Source organism: Bubalus kerabau, chromosome 6 (genome assembly GCF_029407905.1).
Source record: "Bubalus kerabau isolate K-KA32 ecotype Philippines breed swamp buffalo chromosome 6, PCC_UOA_SB_1v2, whole genome shotgun sequence".
NCBI lineage: Eukaryota > Metazoa > Chordata > Mammalia > Artiodactyla > Bovidae > Bubalus > Bubalus kerabau.
This window is the reverse complement of record NC_073629.1, coordinates 67,513,223-67,537,969: the sequence shown is the minus strand read 5'-3', so window position 1 is coordinate 67,537,969 and position 24,747 is coordinate 67,513,223. Positions and strand designations below refer to the sequence as shown.

The 24,747-nt window shown below is 37.3% G+C and overlaps 1 protein-coding gene across 7 annotated transcripts in view; it reads right to left on the bottom strand.

Moving 5' to 3' along the window:
* Nucleotides 1-24,747, bottom strand: part of ZZZ3 (zinc finger ZZ-type containing 3) — a 120,589-nt gene that overhangs the window by 17,218 nt on the left and 78,624 nt on the right. For all 7 annotated transcript variants that reach the window (XM_055585426.1, XM_055585427.1, XM_055585425.1 and 4 more), the window contains one exon: nt 933-1,071. In XM_055585426.1, the coding sequence (XP_055441401.1) occupies nt 933-1,071 (139 nt within the window). The remainder of the gene's footprint in view (nt 1-932; nt 1,072-24,747) is intronic.

The following is a 24,747-nucleotide window of genomic DNA, read 5'->3' as shown; positions in this document are numbered from 1 at the left end:
AATAACTAGTAACTAAACTTGTCATTGGAGAAGGCTATGGCACCCCACTCCAGTACTCTTGCCTGGAAAATCCCATGGACAGAGGAGCCCGGTGGGCTGCAGTCTATGGGGTCGCTAAGAGTCGGAAACGACTGAGGGACTTCCCTTTCACTTTTCACTTTCATGCACTGGAGAGGAAATGGCAACCCACTCCAGTGTTCTTGCCTGGAGAATCCCAGGGACGGGGGAGCCTGGTGGGCTGCCGTCTACGGGGTCACACAGAGTTGGACACAAATGAAGCGACTTAACAGCAGCAAACTTGTCATACACAACTAAATTTGTGTGTTAAGGTGAAAAAGAAGATTCTTTTTCATAGTTTTTCAGTTTTAATCTTTTCAGACAATGCTTTTGTCTGACTAATATTTACCTCTCAAATTTATTGAATAATTTGTGGGTCCCTAATTCAAGACAAATACTACGGCATAAACGCACATCTTGCACCTCATTCTCATGACCTTGGCAACCATATCCTTAAAGACATTTAAAATAGAATTTTTGTTTGTATCACCATTGTTTTCTACTGCTTTTAGAGTAAATAAAGCAGTAAATAAACACTAAAAATACTAAAGTATTTTTCCTTTTAGTTTCAATAAACTTAAAAGTCCTGAAAGCAAAAAAGGGAAAATATTTTTAAGATGGGGAAGGAAAAAAGTAACAGAAAAAGACTAAAAATGGCTAGAAACAGGACATCAAGTTTCTATACAAGCATCCAATTAAAGCTCCTAGCCATCTTCACTGGGGGTATACTTATTGTGCATTTAGTGGGGGTGAAGGAAGGAAATATCCCACCTTCAATAACATGGTTAAACATTTTAAAAAGTATTCATATAAAAGAATAAATAAGGTTATTACCAAATATATCTCAATAAATTTAAAAAGTGGTCAAAATATACCTTCTTCTGGAGTTTTTCCACAAATCCAATGGGATTTTTTAGTGCTTCTCTCTGATGTCTGCCTAAACTTTCAAGGTCCTGGACTGCTTGAGAACGCTGGGCTTCGAGTACAGCAATTGTCTGTAACAGTCTCTGATAACTACAGAGACAAAAAGAAAATAAAAAAAAAACTCACTAAAATTTTTTAGTAACAACAATAAATAAAAAACTGAGTTCAATCCATGATCTACTATTAAGTCACACGTCTTTGTAAAGTTACCTGAAAGAGTTTTAGTAAAACATATTACTGGGAATAAATGAGGTCTTCCTGAGTTACGAAGTACCTAGTTAGAAAATATCAGTTAGAGAAAGCAAAGCCTTATTCCCCCATCTTAAATTCTTAATTCTCAAACCTGAACAAGTACAGAAAATAAGAAAATGAGCATCTTGACTTTCAAGCAATCAGTCATTAAGAAACAGCTAAATTAGAAAATAATTTAGCATCAGGAGGGATCATCACTTTTCAGTCCCTCTGCTGTACCCTGTTAGAATAAGATATCTGTGACAAATTTCTTGACTAGGGTTACAAGAAACTTTCACATAATTCAGACATGATCTTGGTTGTCATGATTCTCATTTGTTCTTTCTGTTCATGTTTAGTCGCTAAATCGCGTCCAACTCATCTGCAACCCCATGGACTGTAGCCACCGGCTCCTCTGTCTGTGGGATTTCCCAGGCAAGAATACTAGAGTAGGTTGCCAATTTCTTTTCCAGGGACTCTTCCCGACCCAGGGATCAAATCTCGTGTATTCTGCTTGGCAGGCGGATTTTTTTACCACTGAACCGCCTGGGAAGCCCATTCTTTCTGTTATATCTCCATTCTAAAGGAATTTAACTTGTCATTTCTTACATATTAAACATTTTTACAGAAAAAAAGACTTACATAATATTAAATTACTTAATATTTCTTAATTAAAAAGAAATATTTTTTACGTCTCTGCCTATAAATAGGCTAATATGAATTTTATCCACATAAACCTACTACCTGTTCATATTCTCCCCAACTCTCCCTCTGGTTCACACTGTCCTGGCTCTCTGAGAAATGTCTGATTTCACATATGGATCACATATGGAAACACGTTAGCCCAAAAACCTTGAATGCTCAAATGTATTTTGCAAAAAGAACAAAGAACAAACTGCTCCAAGTTCACTTCAAAATAAGTTAATAGGTCTTTAAAATATTAGTGAAGCACCACTGTTCTTTATAACTTTGAATAAATTTCATTCTATTTCCCAATAGACTGTAAACTCCATGACAGCAACATATCTGAAAAGTTCAGTTTCGTTTATCCAGTTTGCAGCACACTTCCCAGCATACACATGTTCAATAAACATTTTTTGAGTGAACAAATGGATAGATGTTCTGTGCAATCAAAAGTATACTGAAACTTTAAAGTTCATAAGTCAGCAAACAAGCAGAAATTTCAAAGGTAAAGCAATGCAGTTTTGATGTCCACAACCATGGCATGACTGCAATATAACAGTATCTATCAAAATAATTTTTCAGCCCCTACCTAAAATATATTCTTATTCTTTAGTGCTCTGTTAACTAATCCCTAATGAAATGTTTAATAATTAATATTACAAGTGCTAACACTGAAAAGTAAGACTTTTCTCAAGATAGAGCTACTTCATTCAAACGTTAGAACTGAATCAGAAAGCAATGGCTACATTAAAAGTTACTCCTGGGGTAAGTTACGGAGGTTAAGTCTAAACTCATTTTCACTCTGCCTTCATTTGCTTTGAGGTATATGGAGTGTATAAACCTGGACTGCGCTGGTATTTTCTACCAGGCAGGCTCAATCTTAGGGTGACTGTAGTGAGTTGAGTACTACACCTAACCTCTCTATAATACTCTTAACTATCCTACTTCACCCTCAGAACGTCTATCCCACTTAGCTGAATAACCAAAGACTTATCATGCAGGATACACTTCTCTATCATCAATAAAAATGATTGAGTCTATTAAACTTGCAGCAAACTACTGCACGCAAGTAACAATTAATGAGGCACAAGTAAGAAGAGACTTATGAGAAAAAACAAGCAGAAGCTTGAAAAAAGTGCTATAGCAGTTATTGCAACTGAGAAGAAAGGTCTCTCTTTGAAGTTAATAACTTCCGACAATCTTTACTGTATATAAATTATTCCACAATGATTCTGACTTAAAAAAAATAATTCCAACAGAGATGACAAAGAAAGTCTAACTCTTCACCCCCTATTTTGTTTCTCTTTAATCAAAATAAAATGATTATCAAATTGAAAGGCCTAGTCCATACACTGGTAAAGATGTGAAAGTCCAAAATAAGTTAAAAGATTGTAAGAAAATACTGAATTTAATTCTTCCAGCCCAGCTAATTCGAATAATTTCCTAGAGTATTCAGAGGTTTTCCCAATAAGATTACCACATATATACCTAAGCAGAAATGAAAGAGATAAAAACTTGCACAGATGTCTTTATCTACGGCTGATTCATGTTGATGTATGGCAGAAACCAACACAACATTTTAAAGCAATTATCCTTCAATTAAAAATAAAAAAATAAAAACAGGAGAAAAAAAAAAAAAAAACTTGCATGGGACTTTCCTATTAGTCCAGTGGTTAAGAAGGCACCTTGCAATGCAGGTGACACAGCTTCAATCCCTGGTCAGGGAACTAAGATCCTACATACCCTGGAACAACTAAGCCCTCACATCATAACTAGATAATCTGTGTGATACAGCTAAAGATCTGACACATTCAAATAAATAAGTGTGTTTTTAAAATCTGAAGAATAAAAATAAATTTCTTCGGGACTTCCCTGCTGGTCCAGTGGTTAAGACTCCAGGCTTCCATTGAACAGGGTGCAGGTTTACTCCCTGGAACTAAGATCCCATGTGATGCAAGGTACAACCAAAAAAATATATAAATAATAAATATTAAAATAAACTTCTTCAGTCTGAAAAGGCTATATGTTACAATTCCAATAATATTAAATTCTGTTCAAGATAAAAGTAAAGAGATCAGTAGTTCCCAGAAGTTCAGAGAAAGGAAGAGGGTTAAGTAAATGACATACAGGGAATTTTTAATACCAGTGAAATTATTCTACATGGTACTATATATAATGTTGGATCCATGACATGGATCTGCCAAAAGCATAAAACTTAAAAAGCATAAAGAATGAACTTTAATGTATGCAAATTTAAAAAAAATAATTTAGTAGATTAGGGAACCCTAGGAAGGAACGTATTCTCTGACACAAGGATCTAAGTATATTATACATATATAAAACTACCTCACTGAAGGGGGTAGAAGGAAAAGATCCTGACCGAGGTAACTCTGGAAATGAGTAGCATCTCAAAGACTAAAGGTAAAAGGAACTGATCATAAGCAACATATTCTGCTTTACATAGCTATTTCCAAGTAGCTAAGAATGAACAATTCTAATTCTGTGTACATATATAATGTAATAAACAAATGAGTGGAGGATGACCAGGGTTTGCTATTGCTAGAGTGGAAATTTACAGATAAACAAGGGGAGAAGCTAGAAGAATCCATGTGGTAATATAATTAATTAGGGATGGAGTCAAAGTATAAACTCATATTTAGCTTTATATATATGTAATAATTACATACAGAAGTATTTATAGATAGGTGTATATATAAATATCGGAGAAAGCAATGGCACCCCACTCCAGTACTCTTGCCTGGAAAATCCCATGGACGGAGCAGCCTAGTAGGCTACAGTCCATGGGGTCGCTGGGAGTCGGACACGACTGAGCGACTTCACTCTCACTTTTCACTTTCATGCATTGGAGAAGGAAAAGGCAACCCACTCCAGTGTTCTTGCCTGGAGAATCCCAGGGACGGGGAAGCCTGATGGGCTGCCGTCCATGGGGGTCGCACAGAGTCAGACACGACTGAAGCGACTTAGCAGCAGCAGTAGCAATATATATATATATATGTATATACACACACACATAGATAGATAGATTATCGAATACACATGTATTTTCCTGCTCTGCCAGCTGAGACAGATAAATAAAATAATCAACTGCATTCAGCAGTGAGCATACAGAACTCAAAAACTGACTTCTAATACTGCCTTCTGCAATAAAGGGAAATGGGGTTCCTTTGCAAAGAAGGCTGATTCTAGCACTGGGACACAAAATACACAAGATGAATCTGGAGTATTTTGAAGTGGCAAAAAAGCTATATAACAAAAGTACACCACCTTAGTGGAACCCAGGAGACAACAGAAAGGTTCCCTATGGCCAAAGCTGAAACAATTTGAACAATAAAACAGTGCTACTAAATTACACCTCAAAGTAGGAAAATAAGTATTTATGAGTCTCTACTTATCCCTGGTGGCTCAGACAGTAAAGCGTCTGCCTACAATGCAGGAAACCCAGGTTCAGTCCCTGGGTCAGGAAGATCCCCTGGAGAAGGAAATGGCAACCCACTCCAGTATTCTTGCCTGGAAAATCCCATGGACTGAGGAGCCTAGTAGGCTACAGTCTGTGGAGTTGCAAAGAGTCAGACATGACTGAGCGACTTCACTTTCACTTTTCACTTACACAAATAAATGACTAAAGGAAAAATGAGGGAGAGTGAGATGGAGGAAGCGTGGGGGATGGCGGGGAGAAAGAAAAAAAGGGAGGAACAAAAAAATCTCCCATGTAGAAGATTTCCAAATAATCTGTGGAGACACTCTGCTCTCAAGGAGAGAGACCCATAACTCCCCACTCCTTAAGTGTGGGCTGTACATAGTGATTTCTTTCCAAAGAAAAGAGTATGGAAGACAGAGAGCCACCTCACAGTGGAGAAACCTGACAAACTATACCTCAGCTAGGTGATCCAGGTCAACAACTGCAATCAATCATCTTAACAGCATATCCCTTGGGAAAAGCTAAAATTGTCATTATATGCAGATGACATGATACTACATATAGAAAACCCTAAAGACTCTACACGAAAACTACTAGAACTGATAAATGAATTCAACAAATTAGCACGATACAAGACTAACATACGGAAACTGGTTGCATTTCTTTTCATTAGCAATGAAACATCAGAAAGGGAATGTAAACAAACAATCCCTTTTAAAATCACATCAAAAATAAAATAATTAGGAATAAACCTGACCAAGGAGGTAAAGACTTAAATTCTGAGAAGTTTTAAACATTAATAAACATCATAAACGTTAACAAAGAAAACGGAAGATGATTCGAAGAAATGAAAAGATCCCATGCTCTTGGATTGGAAGAATTAACATTGTTAAAATGGTCATACTACTCAAAGCAATCTACAGATTTAATGTGATCCCTAACAAAATACCAGTGATATTTTTTACAGGCCTAGAACAAATAATCCTAAAATTTCTATGGGACCAGAAAAGACCCAAAGCAACCCTAAGAAAAAAGAACAAAGCAGGGAGCATAACCCTCCCAGACTTCAGGCAATACTAACTACAAAGCAAAGTAGTCAAAACAATGTGGTATTGGCATAAAAACAGAAATATGGATCAATGGAACAGAATAGAATCCAGAAATAAACCCATACATCTACAGTCAATTAATCTTTGACAAAGGAGGCAACAGTATACAATAGAGAAAATCCTTTTAGCAAGTGATATAGGGAAAGCTGAACAGCTGCAGGTAAATCAATGAAGTTAAAACATGCCCTCTCACCATACAAAAAATAAACTCAGAATGGATTAAAGACTTTGGCTTAAAGACTTAAATATAAGACATAACACCATAAAACTCCTAGAAGAGAACATATGTAAAACATTCTCTGGCATAAATCTTACCAATGTTTCCTCAGGTCAGTCTCCCAAGACAATAGAAATAAAAACAAAAATAAACAAATAAGACCTAGTCAACTTACAAGTTTTTGTACAGCCAAGGAAACCATAAACAAAACAAAAGGACAATGGGAGAAAATATTTGCAGATGAAAGGAATGGCAAGGGCTTAATTTCAAAAAATATACAAATTGCTCATAAAACTCAATGACAAAAAACAACCAACCCAATCAAAAATTAGCAAAGAACGCCCAAATATTAATAGAAAACATACAGATAGCCATTAGACACATGAAAAGGTACTCAACATTGCAAATTATTAAAAAATACAAACCAAAACTACAATGAGGTACCACCTCACACCTGTCAAAATGGCCATCATTAAACAAGTCTACAGATAACAAATGCTGAGAGGGTGTTGAGAAAAGGGAATCCTCCTACACCACTGGTGGGAACCGAAACTGGTGCAGCCTCTACGGAAAATAGTATGGAAGGTCCTCAAAAAACTATAGAGTTGCCATATGATCCTACAATCCCATTCCTGGGCAAATATCCAGAAAAAAACACGGTTTGAAAGGATAAATGCAACCCAATATAAACTGCAGTGATGTTCACAGTAGCCAAGACGTGGAAACAAACTAAATGTCCACAGACAGATAAATGGATAAAGAAGATGTAATACATATACACAGTAGAATACTGTTTGATCATAAAAAAGAATAAAATAATGCCATTTTCAGCAACATGGACAGACCTAGAGCTTATCATACTAAGTGAATTAAGTCAGAAAGAGAAAGATAAATACTATACAACATCACTTACGTGGAAATCTAAAATATGACACAAATAAACCTATCTATAACACAGAAACAGACATACAGAACAGACTTGTGGTTACCAAGAGGGAAGGGAAGTGGGGGAGGGATTGGGCATATGGGATTAACAGACATAAACAATTATATAGAGAATAAACAACAAATTCTTACTGTATAGCACAGGGAACTATAATCAATATCTTGTGATAAACCATAATGGAAAAGAATAGGAAAAAGCACACAAATATGTATAACTGAATCATTTTACCATAGAGTAGAAATTAGCACAACATTGTAAATCAACTATACTTCAATAAAATAATACTATTTTAATAGTGTATCTCTTGGTATGACATGACAAAAATGGCACTTCATGTCTGTGGTCTTCTTCCCAAAACCCACAATCCCAAATCATGAGGAAAGCATCAAATTCCAATAGAGAGAAATCTATTAATACTTGACTGGTATCCCTCAAAACTGCCCAGGTTATCAACAAAGTCTGAGAAACTACCACAACAAGGAGACATAAAAACTAAATGTTACAAGGTAATCTAACTGAGATTCTAGAACACAGAAAGGACATTAATTGAAAATTAAGGAATTCTAAATATCATGTATGAAACGAGTTGCCAGTCCAGGTTCGATGCACGATACTGGATGCTTGGGGCTGGTGCACTGGGACGACCCAGAGGGATGGTATGGGGAAGGAGGAGGGAGGAGGGTTCAGGATGGGGAACACATGTATACCTGTGGCAGATTCATTTTGATATTTGGCAAAACTAATACAATTATGTAAAGTTTAAAAATAAAATAAAATTTAAAAAAATTAAGGAATTCTGAATAAGGTATGAACTTTGGTTAATAATAATGTATTAATATTGATTCATTAATTATAATAAATATATTAATGTAAAATATTATTAATAGGGAAAATTGGGTAGGGAGTGATGGGAACTTTGTAACATGCTCTTGATTTTACTATAAATCTAAAATTGTTCTTTTACTAAGATAAAGTTCTCAACTTCTCTATATCCATTATTCCTTTACTATCTTGGAAAAGCAAAAGGGAAAGTATCTGAAATATGTATTTAAGATTCTACCACTTTAAATATCAGAATTTAAGAGATCCCATCCAATTATTTTAAACTATTTTATGTTAGCAAACTGTCATTAATTCTGGTTAAACTTTACCATATAGAGCAATCATTTTAATGGTTCTAGAATGTGCCAGTTTACAAATAAATTCAGCTGTTATCTCTGCTCAATATGAGTATTTGTTGAAAATACCTTTTTAGGTTATTACCTTTATTCTGCTTAAAAGTAATCATCACTAGAGTATTTCAAATGTAAGATCTTTGTCAAATAAATCTAATCTCTAGACCTACTACAGTTATTCAACTTAAGCTATTGTATAAGCACAGTTCTAGTCTTTTAATTTCAGTACTTCAGCACAGTAGTGATGTAAAATAAACACCATGATGCCTGATCTAGCTATTAAAAACTCTTAAAAAATACATTCTGATGGCCTCCCTTGCAGGGAGAAAAAGGTTAAGAAAAATAGTTCCTTCAGTTGAGTAATGGTAGACCTTTAATGAATGAGACCAACCTTAGTTATTTGAAACACAGTGGTTTGTAAAGTATATTTACGAGTGGTAAAAGTTGTATGCAGGTATATAAGCATCTGTTAAAGAATTCAATTTATATAAAATTTTCAAGTCACAAGATGGAATAAAAACTTTTTTACTTCTCATACTAACACTGCTACCTTACAATCTCATTATACTATTATTAATTTTACTCTTTGCTCAGCTATTGTTTGGAGAAGGCAATGGCAACCCACTCCAGTACTCTTGCCTGGAAAATCCCATGGATGGAGGAGCCTGGTAGGCTGCAGTCCATGAGGTTGCGAAGAGTAGGACATGACTGAGCGACTTCACTTTCATTTTTCACTTTCATGCATTGGAGAAGGAAATGGCAACCCACTCCAGCGTTCTTGCCTGGAGAATCCCAGGGACGGCAGAGCCTGGTGGGCTGCCGTCTATGGAGTCGCACAGAGTCGGACACGACTGAAGCGACTTAGCAGCAGCAGCAGCAGCGATTGTTTCCTTCCTTGGAATCCTCATTTCATGAATATTTACTGAGTACATAACATATGTGATCGATCATATTTACCCTTGATCAAAAACACTTTGAAAAGGTATCACTGCCACTTTACAGATGACATAATCAAAACTTAGAAATACAATTAGAAGATTCCTGCCACAAATCTCCTTCCATAACATGATTTATACAACCTAATTTTATGTAATATTGAGTTTAGATTTCACACACTAGGAAAATTAGTCTAAATCAAAAACATTTTCCAAAACCTAACATGAGGCCTTAATATTCTGCCCAATTTTAAATATACGAGAATAGTAATAAAATTAGCCTATTTAACAACTCTTCCTTTTTCTACTCATCTGCTAGTACCAAATATTAATTTAGTAACAATAAAGAAGAAAGAAGAGCATCGGGGTTCTTTTTTTTCTAATCAAATGTATCATAAACAGAATAAGCAGTGCTTTAACTAAAATGTCACTTACAATCAAAAAAGAGGTTTGACAGTCTCAAACAGTTGTATAAAAATATTTGCCCCCTTCCCCAAAAGCCTTCATTATGTATGTTCTCAATGTATAGGTATCCCCTGAAAGAAGTCTGATTTCTGATGTTTTTCAAAGGTTAATTCCTTTCACATTAAGGTTTCATCAAATATACTAAAGACACAGTCATTCTTTCAATGGTCTCTACAATAAAAAATTATCAGGCATCTCTTTTCTGAATCTATCTTAGTACCTGGAAACTGGCCTAGAGTGGATCTAGAATGGAGTCGACAATCTAATACTTAAAAAAAAAAAAAAAAAAAAGCATGACATTTAAGCTATAATTTCCTTTTCTCTTATCATGTTTTGTTTTATTTGGATCTAATTTAAATAGAAGGCTTAAACAAGTTTCACATATATTTCTATACTCTGATGCTAAAGTACGGTTTTTAACATCATTTTTCTTAGTTTCGAATATTTGAAGAAGCAGCAAGATTTCATTCATTTATACATAAACTCATTCACCTATGATGTTAACAACTAAACACTCGGGATACAAAGAGCCTTTTCCTAACAGAGGTCAAGGTGGGGAATACAAATAAGTAAACAGACAATTACAATATGGGATAAGAAGTGACGTAAAGAGAAAGGCACACAATATATGAAGGCTTTGAACAGAGATCTCTGAGGGTCAAGAAAAGCTTCCCAAAATAAGTTCAACTGAGCCAGAAAGAAGAATGGGAATTAGCTAGGAAATGGGGGTAGAAGGGGAGAGGTTCAAGGACTTTTCCAACCAAACAGGAGGAACATTATGCAGAAATGCTTCTAGGCAAAACATAGCACCTAAGACCAAAAAAGAAATTTGGTAAGACTAGGAGTGAAGAGAACTGAGGCTTGAGAAGAAAAATGAGATTAATTACACAGGGTTCTATAAAATTAAGATTAAGCTTGATTTTAAGTGCAATTAGGAAGCTCTGGAGGAGTTTTAAGATGAAGGAAAAAATGTTGCAGTTTACAAATACCATTCAGGGAAGAACAAGGAGAATGGATTAAAGTGAAAGAAGACTGTAGAGGAAGACCAATTAAATGAGCTCTAATGGTAATAAACCAGGGGAAAGGTAGTGGGAATGGAGATAGAGGTAAGTAGGTAATTTGAGAGATGTATAAGATCGATTCTATAGCATGTGGTGACTGTCTAGACAAAACTATTTAAGAAAAAAAGTTTCAAGAAGGAGGGTCAGTTAAGCCAACTTCTAATTAAAAAAAAAAAAAAGGGCAAGGTAAAAGGCTGAGATATGTCCACTGGATTTCATACAAGGAAATCATTAGTAAGTCACTTCACTTGTGTGATGGGAGGTTGAAGCTAGACTTCAATACTTTAAGACTGAGTGAATGGTGAACAAAAGAGAAGTAGAAAATAGAATCAATTTTCTCAAGAAATTTAGCTGTGAAGGAGAGAAAGTAGTTGAAAGGTATAGAAATCAAAAGATAATTTTCAAATCAAGAAAGACCTAAGCATGTTTAAACGCAGATGGGAAAAAGAAATGTCTTCACTCACTCATTTTGAGTGAAAAAGTACTGTTTTTCCTCCTCACCATCACCATCATCAGCTTCTACTAAAAATTCAGTACTTCTTCTAATTCAGGCTTCAACAATACGTGAACCATGAACTTCCAGATGTTCAAGCTGGTTTTAGAAAAGGCAGAGGAACCAGAGATCAAATTGCCAACATCTGCTGGATCATCAAAAAAGCAAGAGAGTTCCAGAAAAACACCTATTTCTGCTTTCTTGACTATGCCAAAGCCTTTGACTGTGTGGATCACAATAAACTGTGGAAAATTCTGAAAGAGATGGGAATACCAGACCACCTGACTTGCCTCTTGAGAAATCTGTATGCAGGTCAAAAAGCAAGTTAGAACTGGACATGGAATGTGGTTCCAAAAAGGAAAAGGAGTATATCAAGGCTGTATATTGTCACCCTGTTTATTTAACTTATATGCAGAGTACATCATGAGAAACACTGGGCTGGAAAAAGCACAAGCTGGAATCAAGATTGCTGGGAGAAATATCAATAACCTCAGATATGCAGATGACACCACCCTTATGGCAGAAAGTGAAGAAGAACTAGAGCCTCTTGATGAAAGTGAAAGAGGAGAGTGAAAAAGTTGGCTTAAAGCTCAACATTCAGAAAACGAAGATCATGGCATCTGGTCCCATCACTTCAGGGCAAAGAGATGGAGAAACAGTGGAAACAGTCGCAGACTTTATTTTTGGGGACTTCAAAATTACTGCAGATGGTGATTGCAGCCATGAAATTAAAAGACGCTTACTCCTTGGAAGAAAAGTTATGACCAACCTGAACAGCATATTCAAAAGCAGAGACATTACTTTGCCAACAAAGGTCCGTTTAGTCAAGGCTATGGTTTTTGCAGTAGTCATGTATGGATGTGAGAGATGGACTATAAAGAAAGCTGAGTGCTGAAGAATTGATGCTTTTGAACTGTGGTGTGGGAGAAGACTCTTGAGAGTCCCTTGGACAGCAAGGAAATACAACCAGTTCATCGTAAAGGAAATCAGTCCTCAATATTCACTGGAAAGACTGATGTTGAAGCTGAAACGCCAATACTTTGGCCATCTGATGCAAAGAGCTGACTCATTTGAAAAGACCCTGATGCTGGGAAAGATTGAAGGCGGGAGAAGGGGACGACAGAGGATGAGATGGTCGGATGGCATCACTGACTCAATGGACATGAGTTTGAGTAAATTCCCAGAGTTGGTGATGAACAGGGAGGCCTGGTATACTGCAATCCATCAGATTGCAAAGAGTCGGACACGACTGAGAGAACTGAACTAACTGAATATACTATGTTATCCCTTTACAACCACTGACAGCCCTATATGTATTAGTACTCTCTTCTTGTAGGTGAGGAAACAAAACTTAAAGGGGGTTAAATAACTTGCAAGTTGCTCAGGCAACTACTTCCCCAACTACTTCAAGTAGTGGACTTGAACCCAGCTGAACCTCTCCAATTCCCATAAGCATAATGAGGACACTGCTGCTGCTGCTAAGTCGCTTCAGTCGTGTCCGACTCTGTGCAACCCCATAGACGGCAGCCCACCAGGGTCCCCCGTCCCTGGGATTCTCCAGACAAGAACACTGGAGTGGGTTGCCATTTCCTTCTCCAATGCATGAAAGGGAAAAGTGAAAGTGAAGTTGCTCAGTTGTGTCCAACTCTTAGTGCCATGGGATTTTTCCAGGCAAGAGTACTGGAGTGGGGTGCCATTGCCTTCTCCAAATGAGGACACTATCCACTCACTAATGAAGGATGGATACAGATGCAGGTAAATATGTGACAAGATGTTGACTGAGAAAACCTATGAAATAGAAAACCAGATCATATGTGGATTGAGGGACTGGTAGCTTAGTCAGAGTAAAAAAGATTTTTAAAAGTCATGAAAAAAAGCTGATTAGGGAAACATGGAAGGTACCTGGCACCTGAGAGGCCCACAACTGTAACTGGAAACCACAAACTTAGAGAGGTACCAGTATGCAGAAGTCTGTGACTTTTCTTCAGTAGGAACAAAGGAAAAGCAATGGAAGAGGGGAGGGAAAATGTTGCTAAGAAAACTATGCAGTTAAAGATCAGGGAATCCAAGCCAGATAAGAAAAGGAAGCAAGGACAGATCACAGCAAATATAGAAAATGTAGAGCTGCTAAGGGAGCAAGAAACTTTTTGTATTCTTCTATGTTTTTATATGCCAATTATCATCACTCAATCTATTCAGGGCCAGTTACTGGGGGAGGAAAACAAACGATAAGCCATATACAAATACACTGGAATCACATCTCAAGCATTGTGAGAAAGTAACAGTTTCATAAATATTCCTGAGATATTAAATAATTGAGACATTGCAGACATAAGAACAGTGTCACTAAAGTACAATTGGGATGGAAATGCGTAGTGGCTTAAAATGTGTCTCTCTGAGATATACCATGTTCCTGGATTGGAAGAATCAATACCGTGAAAATGACTATACTACCGAAAGCAATCTGCAGAGTCCTGCAATACTGATCAAATTGTCAATGGCATTTTTCACAGAACTAGAGCAAAAACTTTCACAATTTGTATGGAAACAAAAAAAACTCCAAGCCAAAGCAATCTTGAGGAAGACGAAGGGAGGTGGAGGAATCAACCTTCCTAACTTCAGACTATACTATAAGACTACAGTCATCAAGACAGTATGGTACTGGCATAAAAACAGAAATGCAAACCAGAGGAACAAGATAGAAAGCCCAGAGATAAACCCACACACCTTTGGATACCTTATCTTTGACAAAGGCAGCAAGAATATACAATGGAGAAAAGATACCTTCATCAAAAAGTGGTGCTGGGAAAACTGGACAGCTAAGTGTAAAAGAATGAAATTAGAACCCTTCCTAACACCATATACAAAAATAAACTCGAAATGGATTAAATAACTAAAGACCATAAACTATAAAACTCTTAGAGGAAAACATAGGCAGAACACTCTATGACATAAATTGCAGCAAGATCCTTTATGACCCACTTCCTAAAATAATGGAAACAAAAATACACAAATGGGACATAATTAAACTTAAAAGCTTTTGCATAGCAAAGAAAATCATACACAAGATGAAAAGATAACCCTCAGAATGGGAGAAAATAACAGCAAATGAAGCAACTGACATGAAGGATTCACCTCCAAAATATACACACAGCTTGGTATCAGAAAAACAACCAACCCAATTAAAAAATGGGCAGAAGACCTAAATAGCCATTTATCCAAAGAAGACATAAGGATGGCCAAGCGGCTCATGAAAACATGCTTGACACTGCTAATTATAAGCAAATTGCAAATCAAAACTACAGTGAGATACTACCTCACACCGCTTAATGGCCATCATCAAAAATCTACAAAACAATAAATGCTGAAGAGGATGTGGAGAAAAGGCAACCCTCTTGCACAGTTGATGGGAATGTAAATTGATGCAAACACTATGGAGAACAGTATGGAGATTTCTTAAAAAACAATGAATAAAACTACCCTATGACCTAGCAATTCCAATCCTGGGTCTTTACCCCAGGAAAATCATAACCGAAAAAGAAATATATACCTCAATGTTCACTGCAGCTCTATTTACATTAGCTAGGACACAGAAGCAACCTAGATGTCCATCGACAGATGAATGGATAAAGAAGTTATGATATACATATAAAATGGAATATTACTAAGCCATAAAAAGGAACAAACTTGAGTCAGTTCTAGCGAGGTGGATGAACCTACAGCCTGTTATATAGAGTGAAGTAAAAAAGAAAAAAACAAATATTGTATAATAATGCATATATATATATATATATACACATATACACACATATAATCTAGAAAAACAGTACTGATGAACCTATTTGCAGAGTAGGAATAAAGATGCAGACACAGAGAACAACAGACTTCTGGACACAGGGAGAAGGAAAAAGCAGGAGGAATTGAGAGAGTAGCACTGAAACATATACATTACCATTCATAAAACAGATAGTGGGAAGCTGCTGTACAACACAGGCAGCTCAACGAGGTGCTCTGAAACAACCTAGAGGGTGGGATAGGTAGGGTGTGAGAGCTTCAAGAGGGAAGGGACATAATGTATACTTATGGCTGATTCATGTTGTTGTATGGCAGCAACCAATACAACACTGTAAAGCAATTATCCTCCAATTAAAAAAAATTTTAAATGTGTCTCCCTAAACTACTACATATATATAAAGGATAACTAATAAGGGTCTACTGTATAGCACAGGGAACTCTACTCAAAACTCTGTAATGGTCTATATAGGAAAAGAATCTTTCAGATATATATATATATATATATATATATGTTTATATATACATATGTATAACTAAATCACTCTGCTATACACCTGAAGTGAAAACAACACTGCAAATTAACTATACTCCAATAAAAAATTTTAATGAATACATTAGATAAATAAAAATGTCTCTGCAAACTCCTCCAGGAGACCAACTCTTACCCATCTTTACATATATGGTATCTAAGACTATGCCAAGCTTACAGGAAGCACTCAATAGAATGTATGTTCACTGACTGATAAAATTAACGTTCAAGAATGCACAGCTGTGGACCAATCATTGCAATATACCATATCAACAAACTGAGGAATAAAAACCATATGATCATCTCAATATACAGAAAACACTTCTTACAAAATTCAAAACCCATTTAAGATTAAAAAAAAACTCTCCAAAAAAATGACATAGAGGGAACATACCTCAACATAATAAAGGCCATATATGACAAACCTACAGCTAACATCATACTCAGTGGTGAAAAGCTGAAAGTATTTCCTCTAAGCTCAGGAACAAGACAAGGGTGCCTGCTCTCATCATTTTTATTCAAAATAATTTTGGAGGCCCTAGCCACCTCAATCAGAAGGGAAAAAGAAATTTTAAAAGTCCAAATTGGAAAAGAATTAAAACTGTCCCTGTTTGTAGAAGTTATGATACTGCATATAGAAAGCCATAAAGATGCTACCCCAAAACTACCAGAGCTCATCAGTGAATTCAGTCAAGTTGCAGGATATAAAATTAATGCACTGTTGCATTTTTATATACTACCAAACAAAAGATCAGGAAAAGAAACTAAAGAAACAATCCCAGGACTTCCCAGGTGGTCCAGTGGTTAAGAACCCACCTGCCAAACCAAGGGACAAGACTTTGATCCCTGGTCTAGGAAGATCCCACTGGCAACTAAGCATGCACACCCTAGAGCCTGTGCTACCCAACAAGCGAAGCAACCACAATGAGAAAAAAGCCTGCACCCCACAACTAAAGAGTAGCCCCCACTTGTTGCAACTAGAGAAAGCCCACAAACAGCAACGATCATCCAGTGCAGCCAATAAATAGATAAATTTTCAAAAGAGAAACAATCCCATTTACCATCACATAAAAAAAGAATAAAATACGTAGGAATAAACCTACCTAATGAGATAAAGTGAAAGTTACTCAGTTGTGTCCAACTCTTTGCAACCCCAAGGACTATACAGTTCAATAGAATTCTCCAGGGGGTCTTCCCAACCCAGCTATCGAACCCAGGTATCCTGCATTGCAGGTGGATTCTTTACCAGCTGAGCCACAGGGAAGCCCAATGAGACAAAAGACCTGCACAGTAAGTTCCCTACATACAAACCTTCAAGTTGCAAACTTTCAAAGATGCAAATAGCATTTGAATGTCCAATTCACGTGTCTGGCATACACTGTCACATGTGTGCATCCTCTACAAGTGGTTGTGCTTTTCTGTACTTTACTGTATAGTACTGTATACAGTACATTAGTACAGTATCTATTTCAAGTCCAGGTTGTCTGGAAGCAAGTTTAAAAGCAGCAGTGATGTACCTGGTAATACTAAGAAGTAACAAGCAATTACAATAGGAAAAAAAAAGGTGAAAATAATTGAGTGGAGCAAATGAAAAGATGGTAGGTAGTCCCTCATTCTTTTTTCCTTTTTATAATTTTATTTATTCATGGTTGTGCTGCATCTTTATTGGGTGTGAGGGCTTTCTCTAGTTGTGGAGAGTGAGGGGTTAGTCTTTGTTGCGGGCCCTAGAGCACACAGATTTCAGAAGTTGTGGTATACGGGCTTCATTGATCCATAGCATGTAGAATCTTCCTGGACCAGAGATCGAACCCATGTCCTCTGCACTTGCTAGCAGATTCTTATCCACTGTGCCACCGGGAAGGCCAAGGTCCCTCATTCTTATACTGTAATATACAGTCAACTGTGTTAGTTGGGAACATATGCTAGCTTTGTTGAACTTAATCGCCCTCAGACGGGAACTCGTTTGTATGTAGGGGACTTACCATACTCTGAAAACTACAAGACATTGATGAAACAAATCAACGTTGACACAAACATATGGAAATATATACCAAGTTCTTAGACTGGAAGAATCAACATTGTTAAAATGACTATATTATTCAAGGCCATCCACAGATGCAAAGCAATTCTTATCAAACTATTAATGGCATTTTTCACAGAACTAGAACAGAGAAATCTTAATATTTATATATAGACATAAAAGACCCTGAAACGCCAAGGCAATCTTGAGAAAGAAAAACAGAGTTAGAAGAATCAGACTCCCCGACTTCAGTCTATAAAACTACAGTCATAAAAACAGTATAATATGGGCACAAAAACAGAAATACAGATCAACAGAACAGGACAGAAAGTCCAGAAATAATCCCACACACCTACAGTCAACTAATGTATGACAAAGGAGGGAAGACCATACAATGAAGAAAAGACAGTCTCTTCAGTAAATGGTGTGGGAAAACTGGACAGCTACATGGACATGAAAGAAATCAGAACACTGTTTAGGGATTTCCCTAATGGTCCAGTGGTTGAGAATCCGCCTGCCAATGCAGAGGATGTGAGTTCGATTCCTGGTCTCTGAGTATTCCACGTGCTGTGAGGCAACTAAGTCCATGCATCACACTTACTGACCCAATGTGCTCTAGAGCCTGTGCTCTGCAACAAGAGAAGCCACTGCAAGGAGAAACCTTCACACCGCAATGAAGAGTGGCCCCCACTCAAAGCAATTGGAGAAAGTCCATGACAGGCAACGACGACCCAGCACACCCATGAATAAAATTTAAAAAAAAAATTTTTTTTTAATTAACATTCTTTAAAAAATGTTTAAAGAATATTAACATTCTTTAACACCATACACAAAAAACAAACCAAAAATGGACTGAAGACCTAAACGTTATGACTGGATACTATAAAACTTTTCAAGGAAAACATGGGCAGACCATTCTTTGTCATAAAGTAGAACAATTTTTCAAACAATCTCCCATAGTAATGGAAATACAAATAAAAATAAACAAACGGGATATAATTAAACTCAAAAGTTTCTCCACAGCAAAGAAAACCATAAACAAGATGAGAAGACAACCAACAGTGTAAGAGAAAATATTTGGAAACAATGCAACTGACAAGGATTAATCTACAAAATTTACCAACAACTTATGAGGCTCAACAACAACAAAAAACAAACAACCAGGGGTTTTCTTGGTGGCTCAGTGGTAAAGAATCCACCTGCCAATGCAGGAGACATGGGTTTGATCCCTGATTCAGGAAGATCCCACATGCTGCAAGCAACTAAGCCAATGTACCACAGCTACTGAGCCTGTACTCTAGAGCCTGGGAGCTGCAACTATGAGCCCATGTGCCACAGCTACTGACGTCTGCAGGCCCTAGAGCCTGAGCTCTGCAATAAGCGAAGCCACTGCACTGAGAAGCCCAAGCACTGCAATCAGAGTGTAGCTCCTGTTGCCACAACTAAAGAAAAGCCCATGCAACAATGAAGACCCAACACAGTCAAAACTAAACAAATAACCCAAACAAAAAATGAGCAGAAGACTTAAACAGACACTTCTTCAAAAAAGATGTACAGATGGCCAACAGGCTCATGAAAAGATGCTCAATATAGCTAATTATCAGAGAAACACAAATCAATACTACAATTACATATTGCCTCACACCAGCCAGAATGGCCATAATAAAACAAACAAACAAAAAATCTACAAACAATAAATGCTGGAGAGGGTATGGAGAAAAGGGAACCGTCCTACACTGTTGATGCAAATATAAATTTTGGTATAGCCACTATGGAGATCAGTATGGAGGTTACTTCAAAAACTAAAGAGAGCTACCATTTGACCCAGCAATTTCACCCCTGGGCATATACCAGGAGAACACTGTAACTCAAAAAGATACATGCACCCCAATGTTCATTGAAGTACTATTTAAAATGGCCAAGATATGGAAGCAATCGAAATGTCTACTGACAAATGAATGGATAAGGAAAAAGTAGTACATATACACAATGGAATATTACTCAGCCATTAAAAAGAATGAAGTAATCCCATTTGCAGTAACATTGATGGACCTGGAAATTATCATACTAAGTGCACTAAGTCAGAGAAAGACAAATATTATATACTATCACTTATATGCAGAATCTAAAAAAAAGATACAAATGAACATTTATTTACAAAATAGAAAGAGATTCACAGATTTAGAGAATGAACTTCTTGATCTAGGGCAGATGGGCAGGAGAATAGAAGACCCAACACAGTCCTAAGCAAACAACCCAATCAAATAATAGGCAGAAAACCTAAACAGAATTTCTATTTAGACAATGTATATTGATATGTACATAGTTATATTTAAAATAGGTAACCAACAAGGACCTACTGTATATAGCACAGGGAACCCTGTTCAATACTCTTTAATAACCTGAATAGGAGTAGTACTTGAAAAAGAACAGATACATGTATAACTGAATTACTTTGCTATACACCTGAAACTAACACAACATTGTCAATCAAACACACTCAACTGGGAAAAAAAGGATCTATAATACTGAAGCACCAACGTTAAGCAAAGGTAATCATCCTAGCACTGAAAAATTATGAGCCCTAAATCACAATGCCAGTGACCAACTGGGATTTCATCTACACTTGAGAACATTTAATACATCAAAATTAATATATATCATACACAGTCATTTATTTTTACATGATTTACAAGCATAATTAACAAGCTCCTCTGAGTTTTTCCAGCCCATCTTTAAGATAGTTTTAAATTAACTAGCTAAACCTGGGACTCTGAACATAGCAGATAAAAATTACTATGTCCAGAAAACAAGCAATAACTTCTTAAAACTAGAACCATGTATTTCTTAAGGAGCCTGCCAATTAAAGTTTCAGCTGGTTATTAAGATATCTGTTGTTTTTGTTGCTTGGTAGCTAAGTCATGTCCAGTTCTTTTTGTGATTCCACAGACTGCCAGGTTCCTCTGTCCATGGGATTTCCCAGGCAAGAATACTGGAGTGGGTTGCTATTTCCTTCTCCAGGGGACCTTCCTGACCCAGGGATGGAACCCACGTCCTCTGCATTAGCCGATGGATTCTTTAACACTGAGCCACCATGGAAGTCCTTTAAGACATTAGAAAATCATATTTATAAGAATAATATCTATTTTTATCATAACAAATCCATATAATTTGAGTTTTCTTTTTTGTTGTGGTTATTCAAATGGTACTGCATATTACCTGAAGTTTTCCAGAAAACTGAGACGATCTGAATCATTTCTTAGAATTAAAAAAAAAAAAATGGACGATGTTCTCAAGGACGTATCCGTTTTCAGTAAATATTAACACAAATAAAGTCAGAAGGAAACTGTATCTGATCATTTACACACATTACTTACTCTTCAAAATATATGGCCAAATATGATCAGAGTGCAAAATATTAACACAAAACCACTTCTCACATGTTATTTGGACTGTCCCTTTAGAATTCCAGGCAGATTCCTGAGTAGCTCGAACGGTAAAGAGTCTGCCTGCAATGTGGGAGACCTGGGTTTGATCCCTGGGTTGGGAAGATCCCTGGAGAAGGGCATGGCAACCCACTCCAGCATTCTTGCCTGGAGAATTCCACAGGCAGATGCTACAGACCGTGGGGTCCCAGAGTCAGACCTGAATGAGCAACTTTCACTTTCAGTTTTAGAATTCTATGCTGCCTGTCATCTAATGGGTTAATAACAATGTAAGAATCTTTTACTGCTGCTACTGCTGCTAAGTCGCTTCAGTCGTGGCCGACTCTGTGCGACCCCATAGACAGCAGCCCACCAGGCTCCCCCGTCCCTGGGATTCTCCAGGCAAGAACACTGGAGTGGGTTGCCATTTCCTTCTCCAATGCATGAAGTGAAAAGTGAAAGTGAAGTTGCTCAGTTGTGTCCGACTCTTCACAACCCCATGGACTGCAGCCTTCCAGGTTCCTCCATCCATGGGATTTTCCAGGCAAGAGTACTAGCCATTATAGATTATAACGAAAGTGAAAGTCATGTCCGTCTCTCTGCAACCCCAGAGACTGTAACCTGCCAGGTTCCTCTGTCCACGGAATTCTCCAGGCAATTCTACTAGAGCAGGTAGCTGTTCCCTCCTCCAGGGGATCTTCCCAACCTAGGGATCGAACCAGGTCTCCCACATTCCAGGCAAATTCTTTACCATCTGAACTACCAGGGAAGCCCATAGTTTGTAACAGTTATGTTTAATAAGTATCAGAGAACATCTTGATAGATGCCAAATTACAGATTAACACTCATTTTTAAGGGTCAAAAAAGAAAAAGAAATAAGGAAAATACATGCTGTAAGTTCAAAAGCTTTTCCCCTAAAAATAAACTTTTAATTTTTAATGAAATGTTTGAATTAAAAATCCAATCTGAAATTTGTTTTATTTATTTACTTATTTATGGCTGCATGGGGTCTTCATTGCTACACACGGGCTTTCTCTAGTTGCGGCAAGCAGGGGCCACTCTTCATTGCAGTGCGCTGGCTTCTCATGGCGGCTTCCCTGTCGCAGACCACGAGCACCAGGCGCATGGGCTTCTGTAGGTGCAGCATGCAGGCTCAGTAGTTGTCGGGCTTAGCTGCCCCATGGCATGTGGGATCTTACTGGACCAGGGACTGAACCATGTCCTCTGCATTGGCAGGCAGATGCTTAACCACTGAGCCACCAGGAAGTCCTGAAATTTCTCTTTTTTGAGTTCAATCATTAAAAAAAAAAAAAATTAGTTGGGAATCCCCTAGCCGTCTGCTGGTTAGGACTCGGCATTTTCACAGCCATGGGCTCAGGTCTGATCTCAGGTCAATAAATTAAGACCTTCCAAGTCACGGGTGGCCAAAAAAAAATTTAGTATTAAAATTTTAAGATGGGTTCTAAAACTACTCTGTGTATAGCAATGATTTCCAAATCTGGTTGATTATAAGAATCATCTGAAGAACTTTTTAAAAAAGGAGGCAGGGTGGGGGGAGATGGGGATTTCTGAGATTCCACAGACTAAATCAGAATCTCTAGGGCAAGGCTAGGCACTCACATATTTTTAAAATATCGTAATTCTAGTGTGCAGTGCTATTTGAGAACTGCATCAATCCTAAAAATATTAAGAATTATCAATATTAAAAAAGAAACCACTATTCACAATTGAGATGAAAAAAATAATTTAACAATTAAGCAGCAAGGACAATGTATAACTGCAATACAATTTTTAGAAGTTACTTATGAGCTAGAGGGAGAAGGCAATGGCACCCCACTCCAGTACTCTTGCCTGGAAAATCCCATGGATGGAGGAGCCTGGTGGGCTGCAGTCCATGGGGTCACTAAGAGTCGGGCACGACTGAGCTACTTCACTTTCACTTTTCACTTTCATGCATTGGAGAAGGAAATGGCAACCCACTCCAGTGTTCTTGCCTGGAGAATCCCAGGGATGGGGGAGCCTGGTGGGCTGCCGTCTATGGGGTCGCACAGAGTCAGACACGACTGAAGTGACTTAGCAGCATGAGCTAGAGACTATCATACTAAGTGAAGTAAGTCAGATACAGAAAGACAAGTATCATATGATATCCCTTATATAAATGTGGAATCTTAAAAAAAAAATACGGGTCTTCTCTGCTGGTCCATGGGCTAAGATTCCAAGTTTATAATGCAGAGGGCCAGGGTTCAATCCCTGGTCAGGGAACTAGATCCCACATGCCACTAACTAAGACTTGGTGCAGCCAAATAAGTAATAAAAGGATACAAATGAACTTATTTTTAAAAACTTAGTTACCAGGAGATAAGGGAGGGAGGGGAAAAGTAGAAGACTGGGACTGACATATATATACTACTATATACAAAAGAGACAACTAATAAGGACTCGCTGTATAGCATAGGAAACTCTGCTCAATACTCTAATGGCCTATATAAAGAATTTTAAGAGTAGATATATGAGTATCTAATTCATTTTGCTGTATACCTGAAACTAAGCCCGCATTATAAATCAATCATACACCAATTAACTTTGTAAAATTATTTCTGAGCTCAACTGTCTTTACATATCAAGAAAGCAAATTTAGGCAGTGCCACGTACTAGAAGTAATATTTCTAGTAAACTATATGAGAACAGACAATTCACCAATCGCTTATGTTCTACACCCATTCCCTGGATCTCTGACCTTGCTGTTTGCTTTTGAATGCAAATATGCTTGAATTGAGGCTTACCACATCTCAAAAAATTTTAATAAGCATTTGATAGTATCAGCCCTTAGGCTTCCCTGATGGCTCAGTGATAAAGAATCTGCCTACAAATGCAAGAGACTGGATAGATCCCTGGGTCCCGATATTCCCTTGGAAAAGAAAATGATTCCAGTATTCTTGCCTGGGACATCCTATGGACAGAGGAGCCCGGCAGGCTACAGTCCAGGAGGGACACAGACTATATAGTCCATGGGTTCACAAAGAGCCAGACCGGACTTAGCGAATAAACAACAATAAGTATTAGCCCTCACTTCCTTTAAGCTTCGACATATTCTTATGCTTATGCTGTTTCTGGTTAAAAAAAAAATTAAAGAATACCTGTCCTTGTAGATCAGCTCCCTTCTCTATTTAAATTATACACACACACAATATTTTTTAAGATGGAAAATTTTTCACCTACATGGCTCTGATTGAAAAAAATCC